The 19,972-nt window shown below is 48.3% G+C and overlaps 1 protein-coding gene across 1 annotated transcript in view; it reads right to left on the reverse strand.

Moving 5' to 3' along the window:
• NUAK1 (NUAK family kinase 1) overlaps positions 1-19,972 on the reverse strand; it is a 70,896-nt gene that overhangs the window by 15,634 nt on the left and 35,290 nt on the right. The window contains exons 3-4 of the mRNA XM_084880119.1: positions 7,750-7,901; positions 6,278-6,343 (exon numbers count right to left, since the gene is read on the reverse strand). Coding sequence (XP_084736245.1) covers positions 6,278-6,343; positions 7,750-7,901 — 218 coding nt within the window. The remainder of the gene's footprint in view (positions 1-6,277; positions 6,344-7,749; positions 7,902-19,972) is intronic.

The raw sequence follows: 19,972 nt of genomic DNA on the forward strand, positions 1-19,972 counted from the left end.
TCAGATTCAATGAGACGATAATAACAACCATAAACAATAATAACAGCAGCACGGCTACAGGTCAATCACCGTTCTGTGAGCACTACATATATGCATGTATTTGAGTCATCACAACAATTATGATGAGGGTGTCATCACTACCCCATTTTGTAGATGAGGAAACTGAGGCCCAGGGCGGAGACATGGCTGGCCTGAGATGTGGAGGAAGAGCAGCTTTGGCTGAAAGCGCCACATAAAGAAGAGTTACTGCTCTCAGGTGGCTGAGAAGGAAATGGCCTCCTGTGGAACTCTGCGGGAAGACAGCAAGCCCATCAGGGAAGACACACTCCGCAGCTCCTTTCCGGCCAAGAGCTCATGGCCGCGGCTTTCCCCGTGACAGCCTCCCTCCCGAGCTGTCAGGAAGTGGAGGCAAGGAGTGGAAGCGAGCAAGACAAGAACGGGGTCGGCTTTCATCTTCAAAAGATCCACGCTCACACTGCCTCTCGGAAGAGCCTGGACATGACTGATTCCACGGGATCTGGGGAAGCTCTTCACCAAGGGCGCCTCCGAGAAGCAGCCTCTCGGGATGCTACTGAGCAACCCGCCCCGGCTCACCGCTCCCTCAACGCAGGCATCCCTGTGCCTGGACAGTCTCTCCCTGGACAGCTGGACACGAGCTGCTACAGACTAGGAGAGGCGACCTGAAGCAAGGGCCAGAAAATGTCTTCAGGGTCTTAACTGGATTTAGGGCAAACCTGGGTGGGAGCAGTCAAGGTTAGAATTTATCAAGTGGCTGGTCTTTAAGGTTAAAGACCCGTAGCTGTCGCCAGGCCCATCGCTGATTGGCTGGGGGAACCTCCTCATCTGTCAAATGGCAGTAATCAGACCCACCCCAGTGGAGATATTCTGCTATCCAAGGGAAAGAAGGCGCGTGGAAGGTCTGGCTCTGGGCTCTGGCTTCTAGCAAGGACTCGATAAAGGTTGCTTTTTTCTGTGCCTGCATATGAGCCTAACCAGTGGTCACAGACAACAGGGGGGTGAGGGCATCCGTGGTAAGGAGTTTGGGATGGGAATGGTGGGGATGAGGACAAATATGTGATACCTTAATCAATAAAGAAAAATTTTTTTTTTAAAAAAAGGTTGTTTTATTTTCTATCCTCCATTCCCTGTTCCTGTGCTTGCTGCTCCTTCACCTTAAAAGACTATCACATTCCCTTCTGTTGAACTCCTACCTATCCTTCAAAACCCAGTTGAATCAAAGGCTTTCTGGTCCCTCCAGCTAACAGACCCGCCACTTCCTGCTCAGCATTCCCACAGCATATCACACAAGGCACCCTGCGGCCGATAGCAGGGCCACCAGGTCCTGCCAAGGGACAAGGATCAGAAAAGGCTTCCTGGAAGGAGGAGCGTCCCAGCTGAGACTCGACAGACAGATAGGCAAAGAGCAGCGGGATGAGCATCCCACGCGGAGGGAACCGTGTGTGCGAAGGACAGAAAACCAGAGAAAGCTGGGTATATTTCAGGAGCTTGAGTCCTATGCAAGGGCCTTCTCTGACCACCCTCACTAAAATAGCACCTGCCATTCTCAGAGTTAACCCTGAATGGATTTTCTTCACTGCAGGACGATGACATTATATATTTCTGTTAATTGCTTGTGTCCCGAACTAAAATTCTAAGTCCATCAGGGCAGGTACCTATTCTCCTCATTCACCTCAGTATCCCTCTCCTGACTCATCTTGACCGATGGTGCTAGATTCTGAGCTCCAAGAACACAGGAGCCCAACCATCGGGTTCACTGGTAAATTCCCAGCAGCCAGCACAGGGCCAGGTACCCAGTAGAAACATAGTAAACATGTGTGCTTGAGTCAATATTGTCCACTGAAGAGACTGGATTTGCTGAACGAGTAAGTGCAGGAATGGATGAGTGAACGCAAGCACACATGAATACATATGTAAACACCCACCCAAATGGATAGGCGAACAAATGAACGGATTAGTGAACGCATGAATGCACATTCTCACATTCATATACTCAAAGCCCAGAGGCGAGGATCCTGAGCCGCTTCCCCTTGGTCTCCTTAAGCCTCCAAGGGCTTCTATCTCGCCTGAGCCCCAGCCATTCAAAGCTTCTTTTCTTATCCCCAGCAGCTGGGTTTCCATTGTCATCAGGGGCAGCAGGCCATTTCCCCTCTGCCCTTGTACGCTGAGTGCTGGGAGCTCACCAAATTCTCAGCCCTCTTTGAGGAGGTCAGCTGACCCTGGTGCCTAGACCTCTTCTCATTGTAAGGCGGTTTTTTTTTGTGTGTGTTTTTTACAGGAGCCTCCCATGGGAATTGTCGGCATTCTATTCTCCCAGAGAATGGGATGTGAAATCTGGCCTGTTTTTTTATTAATTGCAAACTAATGCTATCCTGGGTGTCTATTTTGGTAGACATGCTTCTTCTCCTCGGAGTACGGAATGCAACCCAAAGAAGCACATTGCTCTCATTCTTTCTGCCGACCGACTGTGTGAATATTTTTAGAAGCCACACTCTCTCGCGCACTGGCCAGATAAGTAATTCCCAGTGCCAGATGTGCTCTCTGCAAATCAACATCAGGCAGGGAAGGGACGGGGAGCAGCTGCGTGGCTCCCACTGAAATGGCATGACATGTGACATGTTTCAACCGGTAGCATTTTCCTAGTCTTCCTGGGCAATGGCCCTCTGCCCTCAGAATTGGGAAGATGCACCCACAGTTAGAGAGACACGGGAGGGGGCACCGAGAAGCATCTCGCTGCTCGTGTCCCATTGGTGGGTAAGAGGCCATCCGTGTCAATGGTCCCCTTGTCCAGATACCGATGGCATGGGCTCTCTTGAACTTGGAGCCCAGCTTGCAGCCATGTGTCTGTGCCTGCCGCCTTTATCACAAGTGCCCTTTTATAAATATGTTTTCAGCAAAATGCTGACTTGGGGAAGAGCTGAGCCTATCCAGCCGGAGACAAATCAACACCAGCTGAAACACATTTTTTTAAAAAACCTTGGAAGTGGGTGTGAGATGATGAAAAGAAAATTTGTCTGGAAGTCAAACATTTGAATTCTAATCCTGGCTGTCATCCCTTCACTCCAATCAAACAGCTGAAGAGCACCTACTGTGTGACAGGCACTGTGCCACACGCTAGGGCAACAAAGACACAGGCATTTCATCTGCACTGATTCACTGCGCCTGATCCTGGGCACATCACTCAGACTTTCTGGACCACAATCATTAAAACAAAGGGTTTGGAAATGACCCTCAAGTTTCTTTCACGCTTTAGAGGTCTCAGATCCTAGCAGCTTTCCTTGAATAAGCAGAAGGAAGGATTCATAGCAGAGAATGGGAAGGTTTTGTTTCTGTTCGGGAGGTGTGTGTTGTTTTCTTCATTAGTAGATACCAGAAACAAAACAAAAAAATCTTAAGGATTAAGAATCTTAGCCCAACTGATGTGGCTCAGTGGTTGAGCATCAACCTATGAACCAGGAGATCATGGTTGGATCCTGGACAGGGTACATGCCTGAGTTGCCAGTTCGATCCCTAGTAGGGGGAGGTGTGCAGGAAGCAGCCAGCCAATGATTCTCTCTCATTATTGATGTCTCTATCTCTCTCTCCCTTCCTCTCTGAAATCAATTATATATATATATATATATATATATATATATATATATATATATATATATATATATTTTTTTTTTTTTTTAAGAATCCTAAAGCATAAGATATGGCCCAAACCTTAATTTCTATAATGTGCTATATCTGCTATTTCCCCACTCATGGACAGGGATCCTAGATTGAAGGACTGTGTCCCGGGAAGTGGGAGGCCCAACGCCATGGCACTATTGCTTATGCCAATGAGCCATTCTCCGGGGCTCCTGCCTATTGTTCCCAGCTCAGCTGCATTCAGAATTCTAACCATTCTTTTCCTCTGGGCAAGTCTATGACTCCCTAGGAAGCTATGTGCCTTATCACTGCTGGGACTACATCATGGGAGCAAGAGGTCACCCTGTACTACAGAACCCAACCCCCAAGTGAGAGGCTCACATTCCAGGCCTTGTAAGACTACATTTAGTTTGGAGAGCTCTGGGGGCAGGTGGGAGGAAGAATCTGCAGAGGAAGTTAACAGGGTGGATGACACAAACCCTCAGAATGTGTCTCTCAAACCAGAACCCAATTCTCTCACCGTGGCCAGTCCACCAGTACCTTCAAAGCAACTGGTGTCCTGTCCGGTTTCCTCCCGGTGGCCACCCATGTAAGGAGGCACCTTGGACATGAAGCGTGAAGTGCTAAGTGCTTTGACTCTATACTGTCTAAAATCCTCATGTCTGTCATTGCCAGACTGGGAAGAGGCATGGCACACAGTCACTGCTCTGGAAACACCGAGTGAAAAAGTGAACAAATCCACAGCAATCATCAGAGGTGGCCTGGCAACCCCAGTGGACAAATAAGGAAACTGAGATTTAGGCAGGCAAGTCATTTACCCAAAACGCTGCCATTGGTAACAGGCAGAGCTGCCATTCAAAAGCCAGGCGAGCCAACTCCAAAGCCACCGCTCTTCCCTGGCCTCACTACCCAGTGCTCAGCAGTGTATAAAGCTAAACACAAACTATCTCGTTTACTCCTCAGAACAAGCCTGTGGGCACGGCTGTTACCGCATTTTCTAGTTCACAGGCTGTGAAGCGCATTGCCCAATGTCAAGGAACTAGTAAGCCACCCGGGACGGAGTGTTCTAACTCTGCATCTAGCCTCCTGCTGGAATTCTCCAGCCACTCGGCCAGAATCGGAGATTTCACTTCCTGTTCCTAGAGGAAAGCTGCTCTGACCAACTCGTTCCTCCTCATTCTAAGGACTACGCAGAACTCTGTGACCACAGTCAACCCCTCGCAAACACAAGATGTCACCGGATGTGGCTTCCAGGAGCCTCTCGAAGGATGATGGTGACTAAACGGTGGTCCGATGCCAAAGCAGCTCCATCCTTCCAAGCAAGGAAAGAGTCCCCCGTGATACCCCTCCTCAACTCAGAGCAACTTCAACAACAAAAGGGGGCGACGCAAGGTCATTCCCAGGCTTGGTCCTGGGACGAGGGAGGAGGCACTCACGTCACCAGCGGCTAATTAGAGGGATCCCCCGGTGCCAGGAGGACCGAGGCCATTTCATAATGAAACCCACGCAGCGAGCTCCGTTTATTTTGAAACCGTATTTGCTTATGTTGCCGATGTGATCAAAGGGACGTCCCGAGTGCTCTGCAGGAGGCACTTGAACCCTACTGGCCAGGAGCACTTTCTCCAGCTCCAGCAGCAGCCAGCAATAATACTCTCCGTGAAAGTAAACTCCATCACCGGACGGGCTGCTCCTTCCCAACAGTGAGCACCACCTCCCTTTCAATCAGCTGCCCAGTCCCAGGCAGGTCTCAGGGGTGGGAGGGAGGGAAGTGGCAGAAAGTGGCAGAGAAAGGGTCCCAGCTCTAAGGTAACTCGGGGCCCTGCTGGCAAACCGAGCACAGTGGTTCGAACGAGGGCTCACGCGTCAGAAAGACATGGGCTCAAATCCCAACTCCACTACCTGCTACTGTGTGGCCTTGGGTAAGTGACTTAACGTCTCTGTGTCGCAAGGTCCCTAGCTAGGAAATGATGTGAACAAGAGGACCTATCTTCTAGGGCAATGGTCGGCAAACCACAGCTCGAGAGCCACATGCGGCTCTTTGGCCCCTTGAGAGTGTGGCTCGGCATTAGAACCACTTCTTCAAAATAGACTCGCCCAGGCCGAAAACCGATTTCTGTGGATGGGCCACGAAGTTTCAATCGCACTATATGCATGTGTGTGTGTGTGTGCATGCATGTGGTATTTTGTGGAAGAGCCACACTCAAGGGGCCAAAGAGCCGCATGTGGCTCTCGAGTCTCGGTTTGCCAACCTAGGGTTCCTGTAGAGATCGAATTTAAATGCTATCAGACACAGATAACTTGAAATACATAACGTAAGTGTTATTGTACTAAACATTTTTATGGCAATGACTGTAATGATTGCAGACCATGAACTTGCCTAAGACAGAGACTGTATTGTAGTCACCTAGTTATCCCAGCATGAAGACGAATGTCTGGCGTGTAGTTGAACATGGGAAAATGGCTTACGGAGTTTGAATGGAGGACGCAAGCCCAGTGACGCTCCCCGCCCGCCTGCTGGGGAAGGAAGTGGCCACCTTATTCCTAAGCTGTAGTTCGGAGCAGCTCAAACCCCCACCGGATGCCACCCCCAGGCCCTGCATATCCATCATGGAGGCAAGAGGTTTACCTTAATATTGCAGTTGTCATCGAGCAGTATATTTTCCAGCTTCAAGTCCCGGTGGACCACACCGTTCTGAAATGAGAAGACAGGCGGGGAATTGAATGGGAGTGGATGGGATGAGAGAGAGAGAGAAAGAGGGAAGAGAGAGAGAGAGAGAGAGAGAGAGAGAGAGAGAGAGAGAGAGAGAGAGAGAGAGAGAGAGAGAGAGAGAGCGGCAGAGGCACAGCAAAGGGGAGCATCTGACAGATGAAAGATGCACCAGCCCGGTGGTCTTCCCTCCCTCCTTCAGGGCCGCTCTCCCTGTCATGCAGCTCCCGCCAGAGCCCGGGACAGCAGAGCATTAGTCACTTGCTGTGTGGTTAAGGGAAAAATGACTGGAATCTGTTCTCCCCCAGAGCCTGTAAAACAGCAGGGGGATCCTTTGTCGGAATGTCATTCCACTGTGTGAAAGCAGCGCAGTCCCAGGCGGCGGCAAACCGTGTCTGTCTGTGATGTGATTCCCAGGGAAGAAGCAGACTTCTCTGCTGGGGACTCAGAACACAGGGCTCCCAGACCGTGCGTGTCTGTCTGTCTGTCTGCCTGCCTGCCTCCTCTATGCTGGAAAGAAGCCTGGTTCTATCTGTTCTATCTGTTCTGATAACAAAGTTGCTACCATGGGTGTTTCCTAAGCAGCTGGGAGGGAAGGTTTTCAAAGTCCCCTTCAACTTGGCGGGACTCAATGCAGGTGAAGGGTGAAGAGACCATAACCACTGGGTTCACCATAGCAGGTCGGCAGGTCGCTGCCACACTGGATGACCTACCCATTCAGGTCAACTCTGGGAAGGCAGGAAGCTGAGCTGCAGTGACAAGCAGCCAGCCCACCAACAGGTGAAAAGAGTCATCAGCCAATAGGCTGTTGGTCTATATGCATGGTCAGCAAACTGCGGTTCTTTGGCCCCTTGAGTGTGGCTCTTCCACAAAATAGCACGGCCAGGATGAGTCTATTTTAAAGAAGTGGCATTAGGAGAAGTTTAAGTTTAAAAAATTGTGGCTCTCAAATGAAATCTCAATCGTCCTGTTGATAGTTGGCTCTGTTGACGAATGAGTTTGCCGACCACTGCGGTAAGACGTTACCACAGGGTCAGCTGAATCAGGGGTATATGGGAACTCTCTGTACTATTGGGAAACTCTACTGTAAATCTAAAATTATTCTAAATAAAAAATTCAAATAAAAAAAACAATGTTGAAAGTAGGAGGAAGGAGATTAGAAAAAAACAAAAATGTCAACAAGGAGTTATTGCTGGATTCTGGAATTATGTATGGATGGGGGTCATTTTCTTCTTTTCATTTTGTAAATTCTCCATGAGTACTATAATGAACAGACATTACCCTTAAATGTGAAAACATACACACACACACACAAAAAAAACAAAAAACAAAAAACAAAAAACATGTGACGCCATCGACACCACCCGTGGCCAAAGCTCTGCCGCCGGTACCTTGTGACAATAGTGAACGGCCGAGACGATCTGCCGGAAGAAGTGTCTGGTCTCCCTCTCGCTGAGGCGTCTCCGCTCGCTGATGAAATCATACAGCTCCCCTTTGCTGGCGTATTCCATGATGATCACAATCTTATCTTTGTTCTCAAACACTGTGGGGGGGGGGGGGGAGCAGCAATATACAAACACCCTGTTAATCCAACAATCTCACTCAGTCTGGGACATCAGAGATGTCGCTGAGCGAGGGGTGGGGCAGACAGCTGCCGGGCAATTCTACATCACGAAGGGTTGGGCGAGTTTTCTAGCCAAGAGGGCTATATCATCACAGTAGCTACCAGGACCTCATAAGCTCCTCTGACCCACAGTTGGTGACCGATATTGTCATCTCTTTGCTTAAGACCTTCCAGACTTTCCATCTCACTCAAAAGAAAGCCCATAAGTTTCCAATGTGGCTCACCAGGGCCTATATTAGGGGTGTCGAACTCAATCAGAGAAGGGGCCAAAATCTAAAATCCAGCCTAAATCGCGGGCCGAATGGTTTACTGAACAGTCATAAACTGACAATGTCATAAACTGACAGCGGAGTGCAGTGATGACAGCGCGGTGCGGGCCACATTGCAAGGCCTGGCGGGCTGGATTTGGCCCGCGGGCCTTGTGTTTGACACATGTGGTATATGATCCTGTGGACCCTTACTTAAGCTTATCACACAACAATTCTGTATATTTGTTTATTTTGTCTCCTCCATCAGACTGCAAATGAGGGTGGTTCCAGTTCATTCTCTAATGTATCCCCAGCACCTGGGGGCTCAATTAATATTTATTAAATGAGTGAATTCAAACCTTCATAAGGGCATTCTGCACAATCACATATAAGTAAATAATTACCTATCATTAAGTGCTTCTCTCTCCAAACCCTGATATTCTCAAACAGTGAAATGTTCAAAACTCTGTGCGTCTGAGTTCCTGGAGTTCCAGGCAGATGCCCGGGCACCAGGCTCGGGGAGGCCTCAAAGGATAGGCTCTGGTCCTCGGCACTGCCTCAACCAGCACTGCTGTTTCATATTTGGGCTTTCACATAAAATGCCCATTGAACAAAGACAAAATAATAATTGTTTTTTAAATCCTTCACACCCAAGATATATGTTATAAAAATAAAAAATAAAATAAAAACACACCTTTGTAGGCTACCCAACACCCTCCCTGAAAGACCTCTGATTGCCTTCCTCCATCTCACCAGCTTCTACCAATCCCAGTAAGACACTGTATGTCCAATGTCCATCCATGCAGAACTCCTTGCTGTCTCTCTCTCTCTCTCTCTTTCTCACACACACACACACACACACACACACACACACCACAAGCACACACCCACATGCATACACACATGTTTCTCACCTCCATGCTCTTGTAACTCATCAGTTGAGAATGAACTCAAATATGGCTTCCACTTTGCCCTCCTCATTTTTTACTGTACTTGCAATCATAGGACTTTCAAACTGCATGAATTTATTTGCTAGTTTATATATCCAGTGCCTCTGCCTGCCTGAGCTTTGAGACAAAAAAAAAAAAAAAGTATAGTTTTGAAACCAGACACTGGCAAGTAGGATTCCTGGATCTCCCTTTTACTTGCTGTGTGACTCTGGGGAAGTTGCTTGTCCTCTCTGAGTCAACTATAAAATGTGCATAATATTAGGATGTACTTCTTAGAACTGCTGGGAGAGTTCATTGATGTGAGGTATGCTAAATGCTTAGAACAAGGCCTATCCTTACGGCATGCACTCAAGGTTAGCTATTACAATTGGTATTATTATTGGAACCTAAGGGCTTACTACACAAACACACACACACACACACACACACACACACACACACACACTGAGGACTGAGTTAAACTGGAAGGTGCCCAGGCCTGGGTCCCCTGTCCTCCCACACCTTGTCACTGCTGCTAGAAACTCAGACCCCCTCCCGTTCCTTTTTGGCTCCTTCAAGTCCAGCCAAACCTCTCTGATAAAACTAAGGGGGAAGGAGGAGGGCAGAGAAGAGGAGGAGAGGAGAACAAGAACAGCCAGATAAAATTGGCTGCTCCTGCATGTGCTGGCCTCGGTGTACCCTGCGGCTCCAGCCGTTGCCAGGGATTTCAGCCTGGTGTGCACTTTTCATTAACAATAAACTTTGGGAACGGGAAAAGCCGCCTCAGGATGCCTGGCTCGGGCTCCAACAATGAGAGAGTGATATTCCCAAAAGCGGGAAGAGGTTTTCCTCATTCTGCAAGGGGTGGGGGGAGGGAGGGAGAAGGAAATCACTTCAACAGGGAAAGAAACAAGGTGCCTCACACCCCGAAGAGTCTGATGCCAAAGACTAAAGGTCAAAGCCAGCAGTCCCTGCAGTGTCTATCAGGTGTGGGTCAGTGCCCCATGCAAACCAAAGGGAGGCCTCAGCCACTGGCTTCTTCCCTTCCCAACGGGCTGACATGGTATCAAGGAGACATAATCGCAGTTCAGTTCAACACACTTCAATATGCCACGTATTTTACTAAGCAGATTGCAGCAGTAAGTCCCGCTGGTCCTAAAGTATATCCCAATCCTGCCCACCTGTCCCAGGTTCCCATCCTCTCTGATTTCCCACAGCTCACTCTCGCCCGGCTGCTGGCTGCATTTGGAGGGGGTTGGGGAACAGTTCCAAATGCATGTTCCATGGAGCACTGCAAGCTATTCTGAGGAAAATGGGGCTCCGCAGTCAAACTGAGGCAACCTATTTGGAAACGGTTAATATCTGATGGCCCTCGGAGAGTCTGTTTTCTTTAACTCAAGAGTTTTGCAGGTGGATTTGGCCATTTCAGTATTCTTATTATAAGCCAGAGGAACTAACCAGGAGCCAGTGTGGAAAACACTGGATGAATGAGATGGTACTCAACTGATAAAATCAGCCCCTCACTGCTGCAGGCGGGGCAGGGGGACAGCCAGGTGAAAGAAATGTCCAAGTGGCCAGGCCTGGCTGGCTCTGGAACCCTACCCTCAGCCCTGGAAACAGCTGGAGTCTCGTGGTCATGGGCCTCCCTATAACTCCAGATTAGCTAAAGGCAAACAACCATTCTAGACTCAAAGCATCAATGCTTCATCAAGAAGGCAACGTGGTGTCCATTCGTGCAGCTCCTTGAAGGAAGGTCTCTCCTCAGTGAAGGTCTACCATGTACAGGCACTGGCCTAACAGCATTCTGCATGAATTATGCCCTATGGCCTTGGTCCTATGTGTATCCCTCATGTAACAGATGAAAAATCCTGGATGTAGAGAAGTTAGTAACTGCCATGGCCACAGAGCTCGGACGAGGCCAAGGCAGGCCCGAGCCCGTGGTCTGACTACACACTCCATGCTCTGCACTATTATTCACTCTACCGTTATTCACATGCACTAAACCCCCTGACCCTCGGTTTCCTCATCGGCCGAGCAAGGTTAACGACTTCCTCACACAGTGACGTGGGATTCCGTGAGCTGCCGGGGCCAGCATCCTCTGTGCAGTGCCTCGGCCAGGGCTCAGCAGATAGGAGTTACTCTCCTAATTACTTCATCTGCCTCTTAGGCAGCTTCTGGCAAAACAAAGCCCTATGACTGGCCTCTCCCCGCCAACAGAGCTCTTTAAAACATGCTGTGGCTGCCGCAGAAGCAGAGGGTTTTCAAGCAAAAAGAACCTTAGGGATCAACTATTACTTTTTCCAGGATTTACAATGTATGAGAGCGAGGCCTTGGGAATCTGCTCTAAAGAATGACTGGCTTCCGCAGCCCACGGCCCGAGGCTCCTTGCCCGCAGCCAGGCCACTATCAGTGAGGTGACAGGACCGCTCTTGGCCATTCTTATGGCAAAAAGGGCTGCTTCCCTTGGGCACCCTTACAGCTGGTTATTTATAAGCCCAGAAATCTTGTCTGTGTTTATGTTATTAGTCACTAAGCAAGGGCTTATTTTCCACCAGTTGGGAAGGGTTTCCTTTCTGAAAAATGAAAGCCTGTGTCTCTTGGCCAGACAGTTTTACCCAGAAGCCCGGTGGCTCCAGAGTGGTAAGGAAAACTATGGCCCCTGACATGCCAGGCCCACCAGGAAAATCAAAGCCCTGAATAGAAACCTAGCTCGGCTGGAGTCAGCCCACAGCGCTGGGCCCGCGTCCATGTGCTGAAGATCTGGGTTTTAGCACAACACATTTTTATGAAGCGCCCACTATGTGGACGACACGGGGGACACTAAAGGAAGTCTTTACCAGGTTAAGAAGGGGAGGAAAGGCTGGCTCTGGAGAAGGGAAAGTGAATGAGGGCAGAAAGGGGAGCAGAAACTACCAGGGGGCCAGGGATTAAGAGAAGAGGTGGGCTCTGTGGTTGAGCAGCGACTTATGAACCAGGAGATCACTTTTTGATTCCGGGTCAGGGGTCAGGATATATGTCTGGATTGCAGGCTCAATGGGGTGTGAGGTGGGGTGGGGGTCGGAGGGGCAGGGGAATGGGCCTGCAGGAGGCAGCGGATCAATGATGCTCTCTTACCATTGATGCTTCTATCTCTCTCTCCCTCTCCCTCTCCCTCTCCCTTCCTCTCTGAAATCAATAAAGGTAATTAAAAAAAAAAATAGAAGAGAAAGAAGCCGGCCTTGAATATAACACAGGGGCCTTACGGCCCCAGGGAGCTCTGTGGAGGAGGAGTCAGACACAAGCAACCAGACATCGCAAGAACGATAAATACATGGAACAAAGGACAGGGTAGCATCCAGGATCCTGGACCTATGAAATAGTCCAGGACTCTTCTCCCCAAGAGCCTCCCTGGAAGGCTTATTCAGAATAACAATAGCTAACGTTTATTGAACCATTACCTCATGCCCTGGATTCTCACAGTTAATACTAACACTCCTATGAGATACGTATTAATGTTATTCCTACTTCATACATAGGGAATCGGCATTCAGGTCAAGAAACAACATGGCCAGCACCCTGCAAACATCCCACCCACACCCCCAGAGCCTCTTTCTGTCACTACCCATCTCCCCAAGTGCGTGTGCTCGTGTGTGTGCACATATCTGCATCAATATTATGAATATCATAAATATAAGCCAAGAGCACAGATTAGTTTGGCATTTCAAGTTTTCTAAAAATGAAATCATGTGGTACCTATTCTTTTGTGTCTGGCTTCATTCCTCAGCATTCTATTTGTAAGAATAATCCATGCTGCTCCACGAAGTCAAAGCCTGTTCACACCCGTTGCTTGCAGAGTTCTCCATGTTGTGAATGCATCATGATTTAGTTATCCATTCTACAGCTGATACAGACATTTGCATTGTTCCCATGCGGGAGTCCATATGAGCAGTGTCGCTGCGAACATTCTTATACATGATTGCTGACGCTCATCTGTATGCATTTCTGTTGGGCAGATCCTTGCTGGATCTGATCCCAAATCTCTGTGACTCAAAAGCTTATGTTCTTGCCACAGACTCCCCACCACGTTATGTAACACTCAGTAGTGTAGCAGGATAGGATATTAATATTCAGATATCAGTTGCATTTTTATACACCAAGAGCCAATTATTGGACTCTCCTTACATCATACTCAGTAAAGATTCTCCTTCACAAAAGAGAACCAGCATCGCTATCTCTTCTAAAAATGCTCTTTTATCAGCCTGACACATATTTCTGAGCGTGTTGTTATGTGTTTAAAAGAATGCAAACCTAAGTACAAGGCATAGTCTTTGTCCTCCAGAGTTGCTATCCAGTTGAATAAAACTAATACTTCACCAATAAATCAAGACTTCACCTATACCATATCGGCTTTATGTACCCCGATGATCAGACTGATGAGTGAGGTCACTTGAACGGGCCTGAAAAGATTCCTAGAGAAAGCAGGCGGGGAACTGACCCATGTCAAAGGGCTTGGGCTGTGTTTGCAGGAGAGCGTGTTACCATTGTTTCAGAGTATTCTAAACGAGTATTCTAAACTATCTCCTCGCTTTCTTCTACTGTTCCACAGAAGGGCCTTCTTCCCAGACACCAACTAGAATTGTTTTTTCTTGTTTTCTGTTTATTTTCCATTTCAAAGGAGAGTGGGGATTGGTCGCTATGGCAACGGAGACTTCTCCAAATTAATTCTGAATTTCATCAGATGTTCAGTTTTGACAGCTCAGTTCTGCCTCCTGATTTGTCTGGCTTTCACAACCACACTAATTACCCAACTCCTAACCATTCCCTCCTGTTGCCCTCGGGGTTAATAACACAACTGTATAACTTGAGACTATGCGTATTATCAAAACAATGGCTCTGGCCTGGGAGAAATGCTGATGCGTGAGGAGATCTTGGGGCTTTAACCATCCACCAGCCATTTGAGAGCCAAATTCGGGAGGCCATTTAGGAAGATGAAGTTGCTTGGGAAGGGAGAGGGTGGGAATCGACTTACAGGATACACTGTGAAGAGCAGGTTCTAAAAACTGGAGGATATCTTTCCATAACCTCAAGAAAGGAAGATGAATTTGTTGGTTTTTTTAAGCAAAAAGGGCCAAAGGCCTAGAGTGGGCCAGTCTGAATTCTTTTCCTGCCTTTGCCTTCTGTCAACTTCGTATCCCAAATTAGTTCTAGGAAACTGCCGTGCCTTCCATGGTGTTGCCTCCCCACAAGGCAGCATTTTTATTACTTTCTTAAAACCTCAGACAGAAGTAATATTTCATTTCTCAGGGACGCTCTTTTCTTAAAGGTCAGTAGAATCCTCACAGAAAATGGCTTGTTTTCCATTTCAGAAATGGAGACATCTTTTTTTGGCGAGAATTGTCTGCAACCTGATTACATCAGTTAGTCAATACAAGAGTCACGCTTCAAGAGTTTCCTCTCCAGAACTAAATTTCAAACACCTCATGGGCTCATGCCTTCACAAAATGGTCTTCTGGTCCCGTAAGTCCAAAAGCCCAAGGCAGTGAGAGCGAGAAAATTAAATTGGACTGGCAGCTCCCCATTGTCAATGCATTGGTCAGAGTTGAGTCAATGTGTTTCCTGGTTTGGACAATGAAAAGCTCTTTAGTTCACTTAAACCCAAGCTTTTTCTGGATGTTGGCTGGCATGTCCAAGGAGAGCCATAGCCAACCAGGCCACCCACTGCCAGCAGTGGACTCCATAGAAGGCAAAAGAAATGGTAAGAAAGTATCAGACTCGCAGAAGACAGAGATGCAGAAGGCTTACCAAGAACCATTCACTCCTGCCAAGATTAACAGTGCTATTTTAGGGCCCAATATCAAATCCAAGGAGGACAGAGGACAGACATGGTCAGGAAAGAGAGAGGAGTTGCATGGAAGAGGAGATCAAGTGCACCATGTTGGACCAGCCATTGGACTCCCCTCTTTTCACAACCATCCCCGGTGGTGTTTCCATGAGGGGATGGGCTCTGTCAGCCATCATCACACACTCATCAGCCACGCCCACAGCCTCCCTGATCATTTTCTCCATTGCTCTGTCTCAGCCTTTTTGTCTCACACACACACACACACACACAAACACACAAACCACAAGCACACACATTCATTCACATGCACACACCCACTCACACAATCCTGATTCTGAGAGAGCAGAGACAATTGATCAGAACATCTCAGAATCCTCCCAGACGGAAGCTAAGGCTCTTTGATGTGATACAATGAACTTCTGAAAAAAAGCATGCTCCCCTAATTTGGGCAATGGAGCCAGGCCTCTGGTTATCACGCCTCGGCTTCTAGCACTGCTTGACCCACCATGTACGGCTCATCTCGTCAACTCTAAATTCCAGTCTCCCTCATTGGGCAAGACAGAGCAGTAATTAAGACCCTGACTCCCAGAGCCAGGCTACCTGGGTTCAAAACTAGGCTCTGCCATGTACCAGCTGAGTGACCCTAGCAAGTTCCTTGACCTCTCTGTGCCTCCATGTCTTCGCCTGTTGAAATGAAGACTATCCTTATTGTAAATATTATCATAGCTCACAATAAGCATAAGTGTTAGCCTGGTATTATTAAGCAGCAAGTATTAGTTGAAGAAAGAACAAATAAAGATATGCCTGGATTAAATCCAAAAGTATTAAGGATAGGTATTGGCAGAAGCTGCACCTGGCATTATACATGTGGCGTTGAAGGATGGGGAAGGCAGGAGGCAGAATGGAGGAGATAGAAAATGAATAATAAAACAAAGCCTGAGGTGGAAGCAAGCCAGATCTCTTCACGAGGGTCCATTCCTCTGAAGCGTGGATCTCAATCTCAAGCCATACCGACCAGAGGAACCTCCTGTCAGAAATCACCGTGGTCAGTGGGACCTCCTCTATACCCTATGAGCCCCCCTAAACGCATTGCCTGGGGCCAATGAATAGAGCCATCCCAGCTAATTCCCAAAGACCCCATGCTAAATCTCAACGCGGTTCCAGTTTTCTCCTTAAAAATTAGCTTCACGTCCAAGTGGCATTATTTGAGGCCCTAGAAAATACTGAATTCCAGGAAACCCAAGAGGGTGAGGCAGGACAACCAGGGAGTAGCGTTCATTTGCAGTTGTTTTATTTCTAATCTCCGGCCTTCAGGGGGGAAAAAAAAAATGGCTTGGGTGTAATCAAAAGAAAACAATGAAAATAATACACTGGAAGGTCAAATAGCTAACTTAATAGGAAACTCATTAGAAACGTGGCTGGACAGACGCGCAGCCGAAGCGCCGGCTCACAGGATCAGCGGTGAAGACAGCTCTCCGGTGCTGTGTTCTGAGCGGGGGCGAGTCCTTCCTTTGCATCCAGTCTGCAGAGACTTCGTGTGGAGCTTGTGGGTCTGGCAGCAAAGGCAGCCTGTTAAGAGGCTCAGCCATTCGCCATGGGTTCAAAAGAGTAAACACAAGCATAATACGCCCCGTTGCCAAGTTCAACAAACTGTTTCATGGGGCTCTGAGTCCCTGATGAGGGCAGCAACCGAATGGCTAAGTAAGTAAACCCGAGCCCAAAGGTATCGCTCACTGCTCGCTAGACACACGGCTGCCAGACACACGGTCTTCTCTGGAATTCACTGATGACAAATGATCCGGCCAAGACGGGGTCCTAGAGCAGGGCCCTCGTTTCCCCCTTAGTTGTAGGACTAAGTCCATATTTCTCAGCCTGGGCAATTAAATCTAAATCTAAATGCAGAGCATTTTTTACAAATGCCCCGTGAGATCCTAATGGGTGTCCAGCATCCAGAATCACTGATCTAGGCTATCTGGTCTCAGCCTTCTCTTCCAGCACCTCCCAAGAGAAGTTTCTACTCTACCAGAAAGGACCTCTCACAGCCTTAAAGATCGGTCACAATGGGAAAAATCAATATCACTTATTGGGCATGTACCCAGCACTGGGCTTAGCTATTTTACATAATATCAGCATTATTCTCCACAATCTTATCTGTATAGAAGCTAGCTATTGGCCGCATCTTACAGAAAGGATTACTGAGACTCAGAGAGGTTAAGTCACTGGCCTACGATCTACACAGTAAAAATTGGTAGGGCAATTGGCTCATTTCAATCTAAGCCTATTTGGACAATAAATATATACTCACCCTAGTAGAACAGTACCTGGAACATAAGTTTTCAATGCATTTTTGTAAAAAAGAAATGAATGACTGAATAGGTGAAAGAGTGAATGAGAACAGACCTTGTTGGATCAGTTCAGCCGATCCCTGCCTTTGAAAGGGCCTAAATCAGGGGTTGCTTGCTGCCTGAGAAACCTAAATTAGAATGAATACTTGAGCCTAAGAGGAAAAATGTCAAACGGCTTGCTCTGTGTGTATTTCCAAATAACTGATGCTAGCAATACAGCCCTGCGTTGGTGTCTGACCTCCTGAGCAGGGGTTTCTCCAATACAGCGAGTGCTTCTCACACTTCGGAGTGCGTGGGAACACGGGTCCCACCCCGAGGGCTTTGGATTCAGTAGAGTTGGGTGGGACCAGGTGATGCTGACGCAGCTGGTCCTGGACCACCTCTGAGAACAGCAGTTTCTGACTCCGGGACCTCCGGTGGGTCCTGTGGAAACATCAGCCCCACTGCCCCTGGCCACAGAGCAGGGGGAGGAGACAGCGGGAGGCAGGCAGGAGGCAGAATGCCCTCTACGAGCCTGCAGTCAACAGCACAGGCCAAAAGCCGTGGGCTTGTCCTCAGATCCTATCTTTTGTTTTCTCCTCTTCGTCTCTGGCTGAATGTTTGGAGCAGAGGGCAAAAACAATATCCCCTTCCAGAAAGACCCAGCAGAACCTCAGGAGGCACAGGTAACTCGAAAAAAAGGGAGGTGTAATGTGTACTTCTAGGAACAAGATGCGAGGCACGTGTTCTGATAGGAAACTCGTCCAGAGTGACTTCGTGGTAAGAATTTGGAGAATTTCCTATGACCCAGACTCTTTTGCCATCTTCTTGCAGACAGCAGGTGTGAGGGTCAGAGGACAAGGGCTCACGTGAGACTCATGTGCTTATCAGAGAAGGCGTGTTTGTTTGTCTATTTTGTTTTGTTACTTTATGATTGAGAAACTCTTCCGAAGGCGACTGATGACAGCTGACCAAGGCCACACGGGCCTCCTCCTTCGTCCCAGAAAGCCAGCATCACCCTTCCTATGACAGGAGCTGTGATGAAAGCAGATCACAATGCCAGGGGCCAAAAAAGAGTCCAGCTGAAACCAGTCTGGCTCAGTGGATAGACTCGTAGGGGTGTCAAACTCAATCAGAGAAGGGGTCAAAATCTAAAATCCAGCCTAAATCGCGGGCCGAATGGTTTACTGAACAGTCATAAACTGACAATGTCATAAACTGACAGCGGAGTGCAGTGATGACAGCGCGGTGCGGGCCACATTGCAAGGCCTGGCGGGCTGGATTTGGCCCGCGGGCCTTGTGTTTGACACATGTGGAGAGCGTCAGCCTGCGGACTGAAAGGTCCCGGGTTCGATTCCAGTCAAGGGCATGTACATTGGTTGCAGGCACATCCCCAGTGAGGGGTGTGCAGGAGGCAGCTGGTCCATGATTCTCTCTCATCGATGTTTCTAGCTCTCTATCCCTCTCCCTTCATCTCTGTAAAAAATCAATAAAAAAATATATATATATTTTTAAAGAGAGTCCAATCGTGCAGGGCCAGGAAGAGAGATTTCCAGGAACAGAAACCCGGGGCATAAAAGGGAAGGCAAGGCCCCAACCTCCCCGACTCCCTCGCCTTTTCCTCTTTCCCCTCAGGACTGGTACCAGATGGGACGCTAAGGTTCCCTAACGTACAACATGTGCATACTCTTGGTTATGCAGACGGGGTCTCCTAGGCTTTCAAAGGGGAAACGGGGGTGGGGAGGGTGGGTGGTGGGGGGGACCTCGGGCCTTTGATGTTTGAACTCAGATCCTGAAATCAGAACCTCAGGCAAAAACTGTTTTTATCTCTCCCATCCTAGGCAATCCAGTTGAAAGCTCTGGCGGGCACTTCCTTTTCAGCTGCTCTTTCCATTTTGTCAATCACCTCCCCACTGAGAGGATGGAATTCCTTTGACTGGAAACAGGGGTCCAGCTAGCGATGGTGCCAGAGATTTCTTCCTTTTCTCCCTCGATTAGGTTACCCTTCCTATCCCACACTGGCAGGTGTATTTCCATCCTTTTATCGGCTTTAGAAGCCAGTCACGGGTCCAGTTGGCAGTTGACAGATTTGTGGGTTAATCACCTTCCCCCACGTGGGTCAACAGGGGAGCAACCCCAGGGGCTGGTTTGAGAGAGAAACATTGGAAGGGATTATTTTTGAGATCTGGTGAACAGCAGCGCTGATTCAGCCGGGTCACAGATTTTATAAGCCTGCGGGTATGATGAATAATATATAAATAACTGACATTTCCATGCTGTGCAGAAATATCTTCTAAAATACTCGCAAAGCTGGGATTGAATGCTCTCTCGTATGTAAGACAGAATTTCTCGGCGAGGGCCAGAAATTCCCCTCATCACAGGGTCTAGGACAATACTCCAATGGGGGTCGCTGCAGACCACCAAAAGCCTGGTTAGTTTTATGAGCACCAGCTTCCGAATGTCCCTGAGTCTGGGCTGAACTTTCAGACCCACCATCTATTAGTTCAATGGTCGGCAAACTCATTAGTCAACAGAGCCAAACATCAACAGTACAACAATTGGAATTTCTTTTGAGAGCCGAAAACCGACTTCTGCGCATGGGCCACGAAGTTTCAATCGCCCTGTACTCGCGAGCCACAGTTTGCTGACCACTGTATTAGCTGATGTA

This window comes from Pipistrellus hanaki (assembly GCF_964339955.1).
Source record: "Pipistrellus hanaki genome assembly, chromosome: 3".
Classification (NCBI taxonomy): Eukaryota; Metazoa; Chordata; class Mammalia; order Chiroptera; family Vespertilionidae; genus Pipistrellus; species Pipistrellus hanaki.